General features: G+C 41.4%; 1 protein-coding gene across 1 annotated transcript; it reads right to left on the bottom strand.

Annotated features, from left to right (window-relative positions):
* Nucleotides 1-9,963: 9,963 nt before the first annotated feature.
* On the bottom strand, nucleotides 9,964-14,091 carry LOC131222910 (profilin). The gene is made up of 3 exons (XM_058218152.1): nucleotides 13,889-14,091; nucleotides 11,928-12,065; nucleotides 9,964-10,348 (listed from the first exon to the last, which is right to left on the bottom strand). Exons 1-3 carry the CDS (start codon nucleotides 14,009-14,011, stop codon nucleotides 10,214-10,216), a joined length of 396 nt encoding a protein of 131 aa, XP_058074135.1. The 5' UTR covers nucleotides 14,012-14,091; the 3' UTR covers nucleotides 9,964-10,213.
* Between the last annotated feature and the right edge of the window lie 4,956 nt (nucleotides 14,092-19,047).

Below are 19,047 nucleotides of genomic sequence, written 5' to 3'. Positions count from 1 at the left end.
TATTATGGTGGGTCCACGTGGTGGCCCACCACCGTTTGGATCAAGCTGACATTGTATTTTCTCTTCTGTCCAGGTCTGTCTAAGCGGACAGGCAGGTGGCAAGCTGCGAGACGTCAGTAAGGTGGGTCCCACAAATGGGACAGCGTGGATAAGACCATGGTGGGCCACATATCAAAAGGGAGAGAGAGAGAGAGAGAGAGAGAGAGAGAGAGATGTGAGTAGTGGAGGGACCCCGCCACTATGGGTCCCTCTTTAAACAATGCATACATTAAGATGGGTCCCACCAATGTGGGCCCTTAAATCACAAAAAGATAAATACAAGATCACCCACATTTGATCTCTTCTTTCTTCTTCCGCCTATAGCCTCTAGAGCTCCAATGGAACGATTCCAACAGTCAAGATGAACTTTGGATGGTAGGGATGGGAAGTAGGAAGGTGGTAAGGAGTGGGCCACACTTAACTCTCTCATGGGAGGCTTGGACGTTGGCTCTCCCTTGGTGCTTGGGATGGAGTGAGAAATGAAAGAGAGGATCGGTTGTTGTAAGGGAGATGGGATGGAGGGTATGGTTTCTTTTGACTTTTGGTAAGAAGGGAATTGTTAGGTATGGGTGTTGTTGACTTGGTGAAGAGAGAGGTATGGGTGAGTGATGGGTTGTACTTGACTTATGATTGATAGATTGATGTGATGTATTGTAGAGATTTCCTCGATATTCGCAATGCTCGGCGTTTTCCTCAAACTGAACGCAGGCCCACATCTCTTGGCCTGGGTATAGCCTCGGTGCGTAATACGCGGCGTCGGACCGTGGTAAGGATACAAGCTTTGAGTCGAGCCAATTCTGATATACGGGACACGACTTAGGATCGCGCACAAATATTGATAACAGATCGAGGGTCGCCGGAATTGGACCGGGAGAATTGCGGAGGTCTACGAAACGATACGGGTCTTATAGCTCTTCCCTCCTAATAAAAATTTCATCTTCGAAATTTACAGAACAGACAAGGGAAGAGGGAGCATCACACACACACATGTGTGTGTGTGTCAAGACACAATCAATTTACAAAAGGATGAGAATAACTCTCTCTAATCTCAACCTCGCGCTCCCAAGATGCCTCATCAATACTATGGTGACCCCTATTAAACCTCAGACCCTGGATCAGAAATAGTCGAAACTGGGATACCTTGCAGCCTCATCATCTCATCAATGACCAATCTAACAAGATAGTCCTAATGCCTGGTTCTGCGAATCGTCGGCAACTCCTCCTGGCGATTGAGGGTCCTGCTAAGCCATATAAGACCTGCCCTAGGTCTGTTGGGAAGGCATACGTCCTCCCTCAAAGAGGTCGTTGCTGTTAAAAAAATTGGGGCACTCACGCTTGTAATGTCCCGTCTCACCGCATCTGAAGCAAACGCCCGTGAACAGTCTTTGTGGTTGTGCTGAAGGTGTTACTGGCACTCGAAAGGATGGACGGTTCCTGTGTCTTTGCGGCCGTCGACGCCGCTGCTGCTGCTGGGTACTAGAGTGGGTCTTCCTCTTCCAGTCTCCTTTGTGGTCACGACCCTCTGCGAATCATTCCATTCTGCCTCGTAAATCTGGGCCCTTTGAACTACATGCTCAAAGGTCAGGAGCATATGTCCAACGGCACGACTCCTGAGGCCAAAACGTAAGCCGTTCTCAAAATGGCGGGCCTTTCGCTCCTCATCATCAACTAAATACGGCGCGAACCTCAATAGCGCTATAAAACGAGCCGCATATTATGCCACAGACACGTCTCCCTGCACTAAGGTCTCGAACTCTAATGCAAATGTGGTCGGGGAAGTACTGCTACTCGAATCGATCTACAAAATCCTCTTATGTCCAGACAAAATCTGGTCCTGCAACATGAGTAACGAAGGTCCACCAATGCTCGGCCTCACCATGGAGAAGAAATACTGCCAACCGGACCCTCTGCTATGTCGTACATGCCATCGTATCAAAAATCTTCTCCAGATCGGAGCGCCATCTCTCGGCTGCGGTCGAATCTGGCTCGCCCTGGAAATGCAGGGGATCGAGTTGTCGGAACTCTTGGAGAATGGTGCTCGCGCACTCCTGCTCAGCCTGGGCTAATGAAATAGCAGGTGGCCTATCCTGCCCCTAAAGGATGGCAACCATGGTCTGTAACATCTGCTGAAGCTGATCTGTACTCACAGGCATTGTCAGGGCTGCAATAGACTCAGACAGAGGTTCAGGAGTCTCAGGTAGGGGAACGAAAGTCACTCGGGTCACTCGCTTGGGTGTCATGTCCTACAAATTATCCTCGAACACGTTCAAATATACACACAATGGGGAGCTATATTAAAAAATCTCTAAATTATTCGTACTCGGGGACCTAATCATTCTAAGTTATCAACAATCATTGAGTGTAAGGTAGCTATCAGCAGATATGTGATGTTCTCCTCAGGTATTTCTAAGTTATGTTCTGACACCAACTTCTGTCATGCTCCAAATTCGGAAGCCAGGCTCACAAAATTTTTGATCGTCGAATCTAGTGCCGACAGCCTCCGTAGCACCCCATTCTCGGCTCCCAGCGCCTATACGCCAATTTCCGATCCTGGAATCCCACAAGAAAGATTTTCAAAATGAATTTGTCTCGTAAGAAGCATAACTACAAGTATACCCAAATCACAAGAACAACATCATCACCATATATCCACTAATATAATCATTTGAGTACAATGCTGAAAGGAAAAAATACATGCATATAATAAAATCTTCACAAGGCTCAGCTGCATGCTCTTGCTCCTGCTCAGCTACGACTATGTCCTAGCGTCACCTGCACGCATCTATCATGCATAAGCTTATATAGAAAGCTTAGAGGATGGTGTAAGTATATAAGCAGTATATGCGTGTTCAGAATGTAATATCAGAGTAAACGAAAATACTAGTAAGTCTACGAACCATACAATATCAGAGTAAGCAGAAATACTGATAAGTTTATAAAAATATCATCAACCTTATCTAAGTCATATGAATGCAGAAACATAACAACCCAAAATGTCATATGATGAGGATGTAATGCAATATGCAATATGTAGTGCAAATGAAATGACCAAGCTGCAGTGTGAAGTCGGGATAATAGTACGTGATATCGCAGGCTACGGGGCCTATCACAAAGGACTTCTATCCAAACCAATCTCATACCTAAATTTGGATAGATAGACTCAATGTGGTAAGCTCATGATCTTAAGTTAGTCGCGCCCCAACCGAAATCCTAGCCATTGCAAAAGTACACATAACAATTAGTTGCGCATCACCAACCCGAGTGGATAGTGAATGAATGAATGAGTATAATGCTGAGTATACAACTCCTGCTCAATCAGTCCACAAATCAATACTGTACATCTATGGGATCATCACCAGGGTCTAGTACACTCCACTCCAGCTTGTCGCCCCTATCTGAGCGCACAACTGGATAAGTGGAAGAGACCTCACTATCCACCTACCAATATCGGGCTCGGCTCGTCGATAGCGGACTCATTCCTCAAGCTGGTCAAACTCAACCTAAATATTGCCCCCTCAGTCACGCGGGCAAGGTCACACCCCTTCCCAACCGACCACGACACAGTGAGAGACGCGGCCTACTGGTATATGGCCCTCATGCGCTCATACACATCTAATCGGTTTCGACGTTGGGGAGTCTCCTGGCCACAGAGGTTTAGGGACTTTCACTCACGGACATCCAAATGCCCAGATGCTCAAACCAAACATTTTTGGTGTCCTATCTAGCCATCCACGACATGCCTGTGGAGGCTACGACCCTGATGTCGCTAGGGCGTATAGTAATCACAACACACAATGCAAGATGCATGAGTCATATAATCCAGTTATGCATCAATCCTTCGCATATCATGCGCTCATGTAAGACAATCTCCGCCACCTATTATGGAGTCTCATAACAACCTACCCAATGACATATGCGACGGTCGACCACATCTCATAATAAACATGTAGATGATGCGTATGGGCATGTATCATGATGTTATGCTGTCACATACTCATAATCGATATCGACAATCAACACTGATAATCGGTATCGATAATCGGCATAAACAATCGGCTTGATAATCAGCACCAACAATCAGAATCGGCCTCGACAATCAGAATCGGTCTCGACAATCAGAATCGGTCTCGACAATCGGAATCGACCTCGACAATTGGAATCGGCCTCAACAATCAGAATCGGAATCGGCCTCGACAATCTGACTCGGCCTCGACAATCGGAATCGGTCTCGACAATTGGAATCGAAATCGGCCTTTACAATCGGAATCGGCCTTGACAATCGGAATCGGAATCGGCCTCGACAATCTGACTCGGCCTAACAAAGGGCCTAAGGGAAGGTCACAATGTGATTATTTAACCATCATTGCCCATCAATGTGGATATTTAACCAATATTGCTCCCAATGAGAGGTCCACATAGAGCCAAACATACAGTGGGCCCATGACCTCACACAATGGCCCAATATACATCACCATGGGCCTCTCTCAAAGGTCTAATACATATCACTATGGGCCTCGGCACATGGGCCATAAATACATCACATCGAGCCTCACTTGTGGGCCGCACATACATCACAATGGGCCTGGGCACATGAGCCATTATTACATCATATCGGGCCTCATATACAACAAGTGGGCCGCATCAACGGGCTGCACCAATGGGCCTAATATACGTCAAATGGGCCACATCAACGGGCCGCACCACATGGACCTCGAACACATCACAATGGGCCTCACTCATAGGCCTCATATACACAATGGGTGGGCCCTGCACATGGGCCTAAATACATAACATGTGGGCCCTACACATGGGTCTCATATGCATCAAATGGGCCACGCGTCATGGGCATAATACATATCACAATGGGCCTTGCCCATAGGCCACGAATACATCACAATGGGCCTTAGATTCAAGTAGGTGGGCCCCATTATATGGGCCTTAAATACAAGGCAGGTGGGCCCTATCACATAGGCCTCAAATATACATCATGATGGGCCGCACCAATGGGCCTCAAGTGGGCTTAGCCCACACCAAAAATCATTTCAATAGTTGTAGGTGTAACATGTGTATCACTGTACACTATCCTTCCATGGGGCACATGGCCCACTAATGATGATAAGCACTGTCCAAACATTGTCTATGTAAATCAGCACCATCCAAACATTGGACAGCATCGTCCAAACATAGTTCATGCAAATCAGCACTATCCAAACATAGTCCAACACCGTCCAGCACAATCTGGACGGTGTGGATGAAATAAATACATCATGGTGGTCCCATGCTGGCAAAACAGGTGGACGGCTTGGATCAAAAACACATCAAAGGTGGGTCCACCACATAAATCGTCCAGATGGACAGCTGAACACATAAATCAAGGTGAGGCCCCACACATGTGGATGCCTCAAAGTGGGCCCCACGTCCGTGTATATGGACGGACAGTTTGGATCTAATACATACATCATGGGAGGGCCCACCGTCAGATGGTTGGACAGTGAGGTATAATACATACCTCATGGGGACCATAATTCTTAGTGACATCATTCCACCAAATGTGTGGCTGGTGTGAGACGCACCAGCCAATCTACTTCAAGGTGGGTCCCACATGGGCCCACTATATATATATATATATATATATATATATATATATATATATATATTCTATATTATATTTTATTTTATTTCATTTTTCATCATTTTTTTTTTATTTGAATATCTCCAGCGTCCAGGCCCTGGATGGCTGGATGTAAATTATATACATCATAATGGTGGTCCCCACCGTCCATACCACTGGATGCTGTGGATGAAAAACGTATATATTTCATGTGGGGTCCAGTCCACGTCTAGGGACTGGACGACCCTTAGATAAAACACATCTATCATGGTGGGTCCACGTGGTGGCCCACCACCGTTTGGATCAAGCTGACATTTGTATTTTCTCTTCCGTCAAGGTCTGTCCAAGCGGACAGGCAGGTAGCAAGCCACGGGACGTCAGTAAGGTGGGTCCCACAAATGGGACAGCGTGGATAAGACCATGGTGGGCCACATATCAAAAGTGGGAGAGAGAGAGACGTGAGTAGCGGAGGGACCCCACCACTATGGGTCCCTCTTTAAACAATGTATACATCAAGATGGGTCGCACCAATGTGGGCCCTTAAATCACAAAAAGATAAATACAAGATCACCCACCTTTGATCTCCTCTTCCGCCTATAGCCTCTAGAGCTCCAATGGAACGATTCCAACAGTGAGATGAACTTTGGATGATGGGGATGGGAGGTAGGAAGGTGGTAAGGAGTGGGTCACTCGAGTCTCTCATGGGAGGCTTGGACGTTAGCTCTCCCTTGGTGCTTAGGATGGAGTGAGAAATGAAAGAGATGATGGGTTGTTGTAAGGAAGATGGGATGGAGGGTATGGTTTCTTTTAACTTTTGGTAAGAAGGGAATGGTTAGGTATGGGTATTGTTGACTTGGTGAAGAGAGAGGTGTGGGTGAGTGATGGGTTGTACTTGACTTATGATTGATGGATTAATGTGATGTGTTGTAGAGATTCCCTCGGTATTCGCAATGCGTGGCATTTTTCTCTAGCTGAACACAGGCCCACATCTCCTGGCCTGGGTATCGTCTAGGCGCGTAGTACGCGGCATCGGAACCGCGACGACGGCGCGGTTGCAAAGATACAAGTTTTGAGTCGAACCGACTCTGATATACGGAACACGACTCATGATTGCGCGCAAACGCTAATAACAGATTGCAGGTCGCCGGAATTCGACCGGGAGGACCGCAGAGGTCTACAGAACGATACGGGCTAGGATACGGGTCTTACACCAAGTATATATAATTGTAGGTAAATGAACAAGTGTATGAATTTAGATATTAATTTTAGCTCAATTAATAACTAGGCCAAGTTTAGGAATGGCCCTACCCATTTATGTCATATATTAGTACTGGGTATGCCATGTGCACGGCTAAAGAGAGGAAGTAGTTTGAAAGAGTTGGAGAAAGGGGTGGAGAAGCAATAGTAAACGAAGAGCTATAAGATCCTCTTGTTGAGCATGCACCTTATAAGATATATGGGGACATCATACGTTGGAGTCCATGCTAATTGATGAAAAAAATCATTTATATGATAATGAGCTTAATAATAGATGGAGCAAACTTCAAATATCTTTTAGATTGAAATATTTCAACTTTTTAATTATTTAATAGTTTTGGACGCCATTCAGGTATGTATGCCATCCAACCGGTCGAAGAGGGTCAGCCACCATAAAAAGCGTGATTTCCCAAAGTTGATGCTGATCCAACAAACACCTGAAGACTGGATAGTCCCTATTTTCAGGACATCCCATGCTCACCCATTTGATGCACAGGCCAAAAGGAAAATCCAAGCCAAACGCAAAAGAAAGAATGCAACATTCAGAGATAGAAAATCTTAGATTTGGATTCTCAAGTCAAAATTCAATTATTATTTTTTGCTGCAAAGCAACCCTTAACATAAGTAGATTGAAGATGAGTAAATAAACGGCTAGGAAGATGGTTGATCGGAAATGAGCGAGGAGTGAACGGTCCAGATCCTGTATTTATTTATTTTTACACACGCGAGTTTATTAGTCAGAAACCATGCTAATTGGAGAGCTTGGATAGAAGCATGCGACACTGATCGAGAGGGTGCATGATCGGCCAAGAAACCAGTGGAATTAGGAGTTGGAATGGGTCAGGTCAGCCTGCCCAGGCCGTTTTGATGCAGGTCCAGTCAATCTAAATGGGCAGCAGGTCAGGCTTGAGCTAGAGATGTGAGCCAATTAAGTAAATGGGTCAGGCCTGAGTTGAACCCTATCCAACAGAACCCACCCATACAGGCTACAAATGTGCTGGGCCAGATGACCTGACCTGACCTGACCCAAAACAAACCCAGAACAAAATAAAAAAGAAAAGCATAGATGTTTTTATTTATGCATCCACTGATTGGACCAACCTGCGCATCCAGGTACTCTCATATTCCAATCTTAAACCCGAGTTTGGTCAGGCTGCTCAGGTCGGGTTGGGTCATGTCAGTCTAGCCCAACCCAATCTTAAGGGTGCATTCTGTAGCACCAAATATCATTATATATTTGAGTGATTAATCATGAAATATCATGATACTCCGTGCAACCAAACGCACCCTAAAACAAAAGCAATACATGTAACTAATATCATGAAGATTTAGAGCTCGTAAAGAGGTGTTTGCTCATGCATTGCAAAGCCCACACCTAATAACAGCACACACATGTGGGGCAAGCTCGCAAAGTTGTGAGAGATCCAGGTCGTACATCAGGTTGCGCCCCACCATCGATGCTCTAGATGAAAAATGGGGCCATCTGATGGAACAGTGTAAAAAACAAACTGATCACTAGAAAAATGACTTCGCAATCCATTTGCATTTTAGTGGGACCAGTAGTGGCAATGGGTTAGCTGGTAACCACACATGTTGCCAGTGTGTAGAGGGTCAGTGTTGTGGAATTAGCGGACCTCTTGAAAAGTAGTTTTTGGCCCTGTTTTATAGACACCTAAAAATGAGTTCATCTCATTTCACTTTACTGTAATTATGCATTAAAGCCGTTGATCTCTAATACATAATTACTATGAACATGAATTCATTATGTATTCGACATTAAAATACATAATTACTGTTAATTGAAATGAGAAGAACTCATTTTGAGGCATTAGCATCTTACCTTCAATTCGATCTCATTTCAACTCAACAATCAGTCAATTCCAGCTGATAAAACTAGTCTCAAGACTAATTAAGGGGATATATACGATATTCAATCAACCAATTTGCCCAGGCAACAGAGTGTGAATGTGGGGCCCACCATTTGTCATCCAATGACCCACTGGCCACATTGCCTAGGGGTCACAGACGGGGAAGATAGGCAAGGCCAACACTATGATGGGCCCACCATATGAACAGATAAGAATTACCAAATATGGCCGGCCCCACTAGTACCAATGTTGGGTCACAAAGGAAACACCATTTCACTCAATCTAGAGTTAAAAAAATACATCAAGAATTTACATTATTCATGCAAGTCATCAAAGAAGATTCAAGCCAAATGAAACACAGCGGCCCTGCTTAGATCATAATACATAGCCATAAGGGCCGTTTGGTAGCAAGAAAAGTTGGAGCACTAACTGCCTTGTCCAGGCTTACAGCAGTTAGGGATGAAGTTTGGGGCTTTGTTAAGAGATATCCTGGCTAGGATCCCAAGAAACTCGGGGACTACTCATATCTTTTTAAGAGAGTTAGCCTGGTCCTCCTTGTCCCTACAAGGAATAGGTTCTTAGCAAGCCGGGACAACATTCTCCTCTTCTCTCCCTTTTCTTCCCTCCGTCTGCCCATGTGTAGTGACATCCAATCCATAATGACATTTGAATCATGATTTTAGGCCCTCAGATCAAATATCAAACTCATTCACAACCTAGACGGGTCACACAACATGCAAAGGTAGGGATAGAGAGATGCACACCAAACATTGTGCATGTAGCCCACAAGATTGTCTAAACATTGAATCCAGCCTGTTAATCAGGATCCACCCACCAAAAAGAAGAGAAGTACCAAATATTTGGATGATTGAAAACTCACGTGGGCCAGCTCCTAATGTTTTGAACGAGAAAATAAGACCTAGATAGGCTTCAATAAACAAGCTTGCCCTTGCCACATCAGACAGGTTGCAACAAACAGCAGACAGGCCTGACTAGGACAGCATTGGCCTAGTCAGACAAGACAAGGACAGTGCCGGACCTAGACGGGCTATCCAGGCTTGAAATTTTGCAGCTACCAAATGGGCCCATAGGACTTTAACACTGCTACAAGGTAAATATATCTGATTATCTGTTCATTAGAACCAAAAAATAAAAAATAAAAATCCAATGCTCCTCATTACACTGGCCTTACTTGGAAATCATAATCCCTTCCTTCTATAGGGAGAATCCATAGATATAAAAGCATTTTAGGGAAGTATAACAACACCCAAATACATTTGTCCCCACACAAGACTACCCCTACGACCTCAAAAATACATATTATTCACTGCAACCATTTTGATACCATGTAGAAATAGGAAAGCTCATGTCAAGGATTACAGCCCAAAGAAGGAAATTTAAATAAAGAACAACAACACCAAATAGAAACATACCTGAGCTAAAGGCCCTGATCAATGAGAAAATCACCTAGCCTCTCGACGATCATGTTGCACTGGCCAGCAGTCAGCGGCTCATCGTAGATGCCGAAGATCAAAGCCTGATTGGTTTTCTTGATAGTAACACCACCAGAACCCTGAATAAAGAGGAGACACAAGGCACCATAGATTACATTTCAGTTCTTTAAGAAACACAAAACATACAAAGTAGACAAGGTTTTCAAACCAGCATGACACGACAACACAAATGCCCACATGGCACAAGTGCAAGACTGAATTCATCAATCAGGTGGGTCCAAATCTCATTGATGCCCTGACCCAAAAATCAGACTGGTCCACTCATCAGGTGGGAAACATTGCATTAAACAGATGAGCGGCAGGAAAAATATCGGCCTAATACATGTATCGGCAATAAATTATTATAGCATAAAGGAATGATATGGTTCCAAGCACTCGAGGCTGTGAGAAGCTGCCAAACCAAGTTTTCAGAGCAGAAAATTTGATTAAAAAAAGATAGAATAGTTCATGAGTGACATAAAATAGCAGGATAAATGGATTCTCTGAGTTTTTTTTTTTTCCATTCCTTCCGCTGCTGGGAAATATAGCCGTATGTTGTTCCCAAAATCATGAATATTGAACCATCTCATAATATCATAAATCCAACCATAAATTTGGATAAATAATAGTAAGATTTTCTATTTAAAAAGAACTAGATACAAGAAAATTAAAACATAGCAAATAGCAATGATGACATGAAAATATATATATATATATATATATATATATTGTGTGATTGACATCGCATGGGGCATCCCACTCACATGATTTCAGCTGTTTTTATTTGCTTGCAGGTGGGCCAACTATGTGGCACCAATCAAATGCTTCTTTTCTTAGTAACCATCAAGAACATTTAGATACTCAAGAGAAGTCAATTAAAGAATGTCCACTGCCTCTCAATTTCATCTCCCTATAATCCATAATATAAATATGATTCGAGCAAGTTATTGTCAAACACAACTTCTCTCAAATCATAAATTGTTTTTTGTGTGATTTAACTCGGCCCAGTTAAAAAGAAAGCAGGTATTGATCTAGATTGATCTGACCAACTATTTTTTGTTGCTGTACCATGTTGTTACAGTGGAGATAAGTGGCTCTGAAAGTTGTAAATTTTCACATATACATATCAAAATATACCATTAGATCAAAAGATACTCAAGCATGTTTGGATATGTGTAATTGAAGGGAAAAAAGAAAAGGTAATAATTATCCAACAACGATTTCCATGAGAACTACTAAAATATGGATAGTAATTTTGAGTTCTTGTTTGGGTAGCAAGTGGAAAACTCATATTCCCCTTACAGTACTCACATAGTTTCTTGTGCCAAGAATTCAAATTGTAGAAAAATTAAAGATTACTTTGTGGAATCCACCCTATTCCGTCATCTAAACAATACAAATCGTCATATTAAAGGAGCACCCTTTTCCTTCTCTACTGTTTGGCATGGAATTTATGGTTTCCAAACATGGCCTCATGGTTTCACAAAAAGTGAAAACTTTGAAAAAGAAAAAATGCACACGTTTAGTGTCTTATTATCATCCGAGTAGATATTCGAAGCAGCAAATGCTAATGATTTAGAAATGTTAATACATCACAATAATTTATAAGGTACCAACAACAATCAGAGAATAATATGATGGACTTATGGGGATCATCACCTTCTTCCCTCGAATAACAGCACCGGGTTCCCCTTGGATCACCATATACTTTGTGGACCCAAGGTACAAGCCAGTAGGTGCAAGTGATCCAGGTTCAGTAAAATCATTCATAATACCAGTTATCTCTGGGGCTTTAAGCTACACATTGAGATAAAAACAAAGGATTATCAGCCAAAAGAAAAGGAGAAGGAATTAAAATGCCTCTGAATATCACACATGCACAAATGCACATATAGATATAAATGATTAAACTTAAAATGCTTGTCGGTTTCCTTCACTTATCAGTACACACAACGAACATGTACGATATCTTAACTGATCATCAAGTATGCCTTACCTTGGATTGGTCATATCTAGTCATCTATTTCCTTTCCCCAAAAGTCCTCCAATTGAAATGGTCTTAGATTGGAACCATTTTTGGGGTATGCCCATCCAAGGTATAGCTTAGCTGACCAAAACCTGTTACAAGAGCTAACAATAAAGTCCATCCAAATTACTCGCTAAACATCGAGGTGATCTACCCCACTCAATCCATAGGTGACTCAGACCATGTCATATGTTCTTCACTTCACTTGGGAACATTCCCATATTATCACATTTCCTCCATATTTGTTGCTCCCAACTAATAAATAAAGAAAAGAAATGGAAATTGCTGGCTTAATCAGTTAAAACAAATACCCCTCCGTTCCGACCACAGATACATCCAACGACCAACATATGTAAACAAAGATCTAGAAACATAGAAAACAGTACTATACAAGAAACTGCAAAGACCGTTTGACAACAAAAGTGATTGCCATTGCTCGGCATCTGAACTCAGGAATGTGATGACTCAAGGAGTTGATAAAATGGCCGTTGGACCCTGCCTATGTAAATTCCCAATGCGCCAGATTCCACGTTAGCTGAACAAAGACAACCCCAACACAGAAAGGTTTGCTCCAATCTACTCATTTGCCATCACAACCACTGTTGCGATGCAATACTACCCTGACTTCGAGTCCCTAGACCGTTCGATCTAAGATCTCAGATGCATCTTAACAATCAACTGAATTGTATTACAATAAATCAATTCAATAAAGAAGAAACACTCATAAAAAAAGATCAACAAATAAAAAAAAACCAAGTGGGCGGGGCACTGTTTCAATCTATCACATGACTTAGAAAATGATCGCAATGATGATTTAGGGGTTTCTCCCTTGTTAGGGATGGAGCGGTGCCAACACCAATGCAGTCGTGCAAGATACAAAATAATACTAACTTTCAATACCTAAAAAAGATCTAATACCCAAGTAATCCATATTCTACAAAATCACTGTCCTTTGAATGGAAGCATATGAATTGTAATAGCAAACAAATATATCTAAAAAGAGGATTAATCACCTACAACCAGCTATCATGCGAACATGCCAAGCATGTAGGACAACCAAGGCGTGCATAAGGTGGCCACCACAAAACCACCAGGCGAAAAAATCAGGGTCAGGTAACGGCTTCCGAAAGATGTTGATGGTTTAAATCAGTCCTCTATATGGTCTGACCCGCCCGGTAAGCGGACCGGCCTGATTCCTCTGCCAGGTTATCTGCAAGGTGGGGCCCACCTAATGCACGGCTCGGATATCCTAAAAACGTAAACAAGCAGAATAAGGAACCACAAAATCCGATGCATTTGAATCCAATCGCCAAAATTAAACAGAACCCAAATCAGAAACCTATCTCATGATCAAAACCCACATGAAATACACGGATCAAAACAACTCAATCAAAATAAATAGATCAAACCCCATGAGCCTCAACACACACAAAAGCTCAAATTGCTCATGGAAACAACTAAAAAAAATTTTTAAAAAAATAAAAAACTAACAACAAAAAACCAGAACAGACCAAGATAGATTCTGAATACAAATTGTCTAATCTACAGAGACCCAACAAAGAAAAAAAATGAAAGTTATGAAAAAAAGGGAAACCTGAGGAAAGGACGCACTCTGCGCCCAGACGCTTCCGTCCTGTCCGATGATAGCAGCGGCCGTGAGATGTTGACCGTCGATCTCGCACATCAGATGATCGTCCACATACGCTTGCCACGACATCCTCTCTCGCTCTCGCTCTCTCTCTAGATCCGCTTCCTTACCGAGATGGTCAGATGCGCTTCTAGCGCAGAGGATGATTCGGCAGACATTAATACTATGAGCCAATCATGGGGCCACACATTTACTTAAGAGAAATTTACCACTGTGGACCCCACCTTTTATCCAGCGGTTTTTTGGAAGCAAAACAAACTTAACGTACCAAATTAGATCTACACGTGCGGACAGCTAATTTGAGGACGAAAATATCCCTGCTTTTTAAGTAAGCCGGTCTATGATCACGGATTTGGCTGCCCTCTATAGATACGGATTAAAACCGTACTCAGTCTGCCAATTGAGCTATGGAACTAGGTGTAACAAAAAAATAATAATAAATAGTTACATCAAAGGAAATTTATTTTCTTTTTTTACTGTTTGGCACTGAATTCATGGTTTCCAAACATGGCCTGATAGAAAGAAGGTAAAAATAATAATAAATAAAATAAAAAAATGCAGTTCTTTAAGATGAGATAGTGTTGTTCACTTTACAGAACAGCCAAACAATCTTCATTTTCATGGCTCACCAAATATTAAGGCACTAACTTTCATTTAAAGATGACTTTTATTGCCTGATTTTCTACATAAAAGAATTCAACTCGTGAGAACCTTTTGTATTGGAGAAAATAGTTGATGTGTTACCATTTGGATTAGTATCAAAACAAGAATGTATGGTTATCTTGCTAATATTTTGAGTCTTTTTTTCTGTTAGCTCAACTGTGTTTGTCAGAAAGATTTGGCTATATGATGAAAACCTGTCTTAGTGAATAGTGATTATTACTTCAACTTTGGAATGCCTTTTAAAAGTGAGCGAGGCAACCTAGGACTTGAGCGAGACAACATAGAAATTGAGCGAGGGAACCTAGGAATTGAGCGAGGAAACCTTGAATTGAGCGATACAAAATATAAATTGAACGAAGCAACGTACAAATTCAGCAGGGAAAACGGGAAAATGAGCGAGGCAACGTAGGAATTGAGTAAGGCAAACTACAAATTAAGCAAGGGAACCTAGAAATTCAACGAAGGAACTTAGAAATTCAGTGAGGCAACCTAGGAATTAAGTGAGGCAACCTAGGTATTGAACGAGGCAACGTAGAAATTCAATGAGGCAAACTACAAATTGAGCGAGGTAACCTAGGAATTGAGTAAGGCAAACTACAAATTGAGCGAGACAATCTAGAAATTCAGCAAGGGAACCTAGAAATTCAATGAAGCAACCTAGGAATTTAACGAGGCAACCTAGGAATTGAGCTAGGCAAATTACAAATTTAGCGAAGCAAATTACAAATTCAGTAAGGCAACCTAAAAATTCAGCGAGGCAACCTAGGAATTGAGCGAGGCAACATAGGAATTGAGCAAGGCAAACTACAAATTGAGCGAGGCAACTTAGAAATTCAGTGAGTCAAACTACAAATTGAGCGAAGCAACCTACAAATTCAACGAGGGAACCTAGAAATTCAGCGAGGCAACCTAGAAAATGAGCGAGGCAACCTAGAGATTCAACGAGGTAACCTAGAAATTGAGTGGGGCAAATATGAATTTCAGCGGAGCAAACACGAAATCGAGCGGAGCAAACATGAAATTGAGTGGGGCAAACTTAAAAGACAGCGGGGCAAACATGAAATTTAGCGGGGGAAATTTAAAATTCAACGGGCAAACATGAAATTCAGCGGGGCAAACATGAAATTAAGCGGGACAAATATGAAATTCAGCGAGGCAACCTAGAAATTTAGCGGGAAAAACTAGAAATTGAGCGAGGCAACCTAAAAATTCAGTGAGGGAAACATGAAATTTAGCGGGGCAAACATGAAATTTAGCAAGGCAAACATGAAATTCAGTGAGGCAAACACAAAATTCAGTGGGGGAAACATGAATTTTAGCGAGACAAGCATAAAATTGAGTGGGGCAAACATGAAATTGAGCAGGGCAAACACGAAATTCAGCGGGGGAAACATGAATTTCAGCGGAGCAAACATGAAATTGAGCGGGGCAAACATGAAATTCAGCGGGGCAAACATGAAATCCCCGTGTTCTTCAATCTACCAGCTAAGGGACCACACGTGGTATCCCATTGGATAACCAAACTTTCTTGCATCACTAATGAAGTTCAAAACAAGATCAATCGAATCTCAAAAAGGATTTTAGGACATTTGCTTGTAGTCATATCGGTCCATAGAAGTCTAAAAGGATGGAAATTAGTTAATCAACTTTAGTATATGAAAATTTTCAAATTTTGCTGTTAATCAATGGTAGGTTAATATCATTCATTGCCTCTACAACTGAATCATACAACTAATAGGTAAAACTTAGGAAAATCCCACTATTTGGCAGTTTGGAATTAAGGTAGTTGGCACGGATACACATAATTTTGACACTTGGCTTATCTTCAAAATGCAGAATACAATACCAGTATCTGATTCTCTAGCCTTGGTGAATAGATATCTAGAAGAGATTCTGGTTATTGGAAGTCCCAGATAATTGATGTGGAAATTGCCATTAATGACCTTAGTTCTGATATATGGTAGCAAATGAGGCTGAAAAATGTATAATAGTTGGACATTGAATGATTAAAAGCATTAACCACTTATGTTGCTTTTCTGCATATACACAAGATTCATAGGCTGAAAAATTGTTATTAAGTTCATGTTTTATGTTTAGCTAGTAGAGAAGGACAAGCTCTTTATACCAGATGACTAACAACTGAAGAAAATTTTCAAGTAAATTGTATGAGGTTTACAGTAATCTTATGGTGCAGGAAATTTCCAAGTATATGCATTTCAGTCCGAGTTCTTTTTCTAATCACAATAACCTTGGGAGGGTTGATCCGAGGGATGGGTTGATTGCAAAAGGCCGATTAAAACTATATTGGGTTATCTTGCTGGCATAATGATTTCAAGACCAGCAAGATAACCCAATATAGTTTTAATCAACCCTTTTGCAGTCAACCCACCCCTCAGATCAACCTTCCCAAGGCTATTTTGATTAGAGAATGAACTCGGACTCAAATGCACGAACTTAAAAATTTTCTGAACTCCAAGATTATTGTAAACATCATACAATTTACTTGAATCAATGGTCAGTAAGATGGATTATGTGCACCAAACAAATAGACTACCATCTTCACTAGCTTTCATAAATATTTTCTTCAGTTGAGTGGGGCAAACATGAACTTCAGTGAGGCAAACTGAAAATTGAGCGGGATAAGCATGAATTTCAGCGGGGCAAACATGAAATTGAGCGGGGCAAATATGAAATTCAGCGGGGTAAACTAAAAATTGAGCAGGGCAAACATGAAATTCAAAGGGGCAAACTGTAAACTGTATGTGTAAACTTGCCATAATACAGAACTCAATTAAATAATAGAGGACCGAGTACTCATGTTCCATAATAGTTGAGAATGATATTGTTCTTTAAAAAATAAAGAGTAAGCAATGAATTAAGCTTATATGGATCAGGGCTTCAAAGATACGAATGACTTCATGTGGTGTTCGCTGAATTTAGCGACGTTGTCTATCGTGGAATTGCTTGAGGCAAGCATGAAAATTGAGCAAAACGGGCATGAAATTTTAACAAGGTAAGCTAGAAATTGAGGGAGGGAACCTAGACATTGAGCGGGACAAATATGAAATTGAGCAAGGGAAACATGAAATTCAGTGAGAAAAACTGAAAATTGAGCGGGGCAAACATGAAATTCAGCGGGGGAAATATAAAATTCAGCGGGGCGAACTAGAAAATCAGCGGGGCAAACATGAAATTGAGCGGGGCAAACTTGAAAATCAGCGGGGAAACATCAAATTCAGTAGGGCAAACATGAAATTCAGCAGAGGAAACATTAAATTTGACAGCAAAATGTTCCGTATAGGGGATTATATTAGCTCGATATTATCGGCAATGAGTCAATATATCGAGATTTACATGTCAATAATACTGAAGAGTTCTAGATAATATCGAGGAGCACTTTTTTCAAATTTAGGGTATTTTTAGTTTTTTATTTTTTATTTTTAAAAGAAATTTAGGCTATTTTTAGGGTCATCCTCCATCCACAATAGAGACCCTAATTTGAGTGAGCTGATTGGCATGAATGCATACAATGTTTATGCACTTGAGTGGCTAGTTGCTACAGCATATTTAAGTCATGGCAGATGAACATTGTATCCTGTTTCACAGTTAAACCTTAAGACAAGTGGGTTTCCTCAATTTCATGTTTGGATATTACCAACTTCTTAATTATATGAAATAAAATTTGGGAAAATAGTGTTGGTACTGGGGAGTTTGGATTGTAAGTAAATTGATATAAGCTACCTATGCATTAAGTAGCTTATCTTGGTTTCTACTTCTTAAGCTGAAGTGATTAAGTAACTTTAAGTAAAAAAGTTACTTATAATTGATCTTAAACCGAGCTTACTTATCTCGAATAAGCTACTTATCTATTGTTGTAGGTATACAAAGTAACTTATTTTGGGGTATCCAAATAGGCCCCAAAAGCGAAATACCTTACACCAGCACAAGTTAGTGACAAGTAAACATCATTCCAAGTTAGCCTTTGAGAAGATTCTTTTTGGTTGATATGTTTCGAACAGTGGTTATTGTGTTTGTCAATCCAATCTCCAATATCTAATGAAACACAACAATTTCATTAGAAGTGAAAGAAGGATACGTCAAGCCAAATGAAAAGAATTTACAGTACATAGGGATTGTTTTATGGGTACCTTAGTGAGCATTCATGCTTTTATGATGCAACAAGGATCTATTGTGTCAGAGAGGATCAAATACTATCAATATTATCTAAGTAGCTTGAAATTGAGCGAGGGAAAATGAAAAAAGAGCGAGCCTAGCATGAGAGGGAGCAAGGAAAACTAAAAATAGAGCAAGCCTAGCATGAGAGGGAGCGAGGAAAACTGAAAATTAAGCGAGCCTATCATGAAAGGGAGCGAGGAAAATTGAAAATTGAGTGAGCCTAAAATGAGAGGGAGCAAGGAAAACTGAAAATTGAGCGAGCCTAG

This window comes from Magnolia sinica, chromosome 13, assembly GCF_029962835.1.
Source record: "Magnolia sinica isolate HGM2019 chromosome 13, MsV1, whole genome shotgun sequence".
NCBI lineage: Eukaryota > Viridiplantae > Streptophyta > Magnoliopsida > Magnoliales > Magnoliaceae > Magnolia > Magnolia sinica.
The sequence above is the reverse complement of the archived record's forward strand: the minus strand, read 5'-3'. Positions and strand labels throughout refer to the sequence as shown.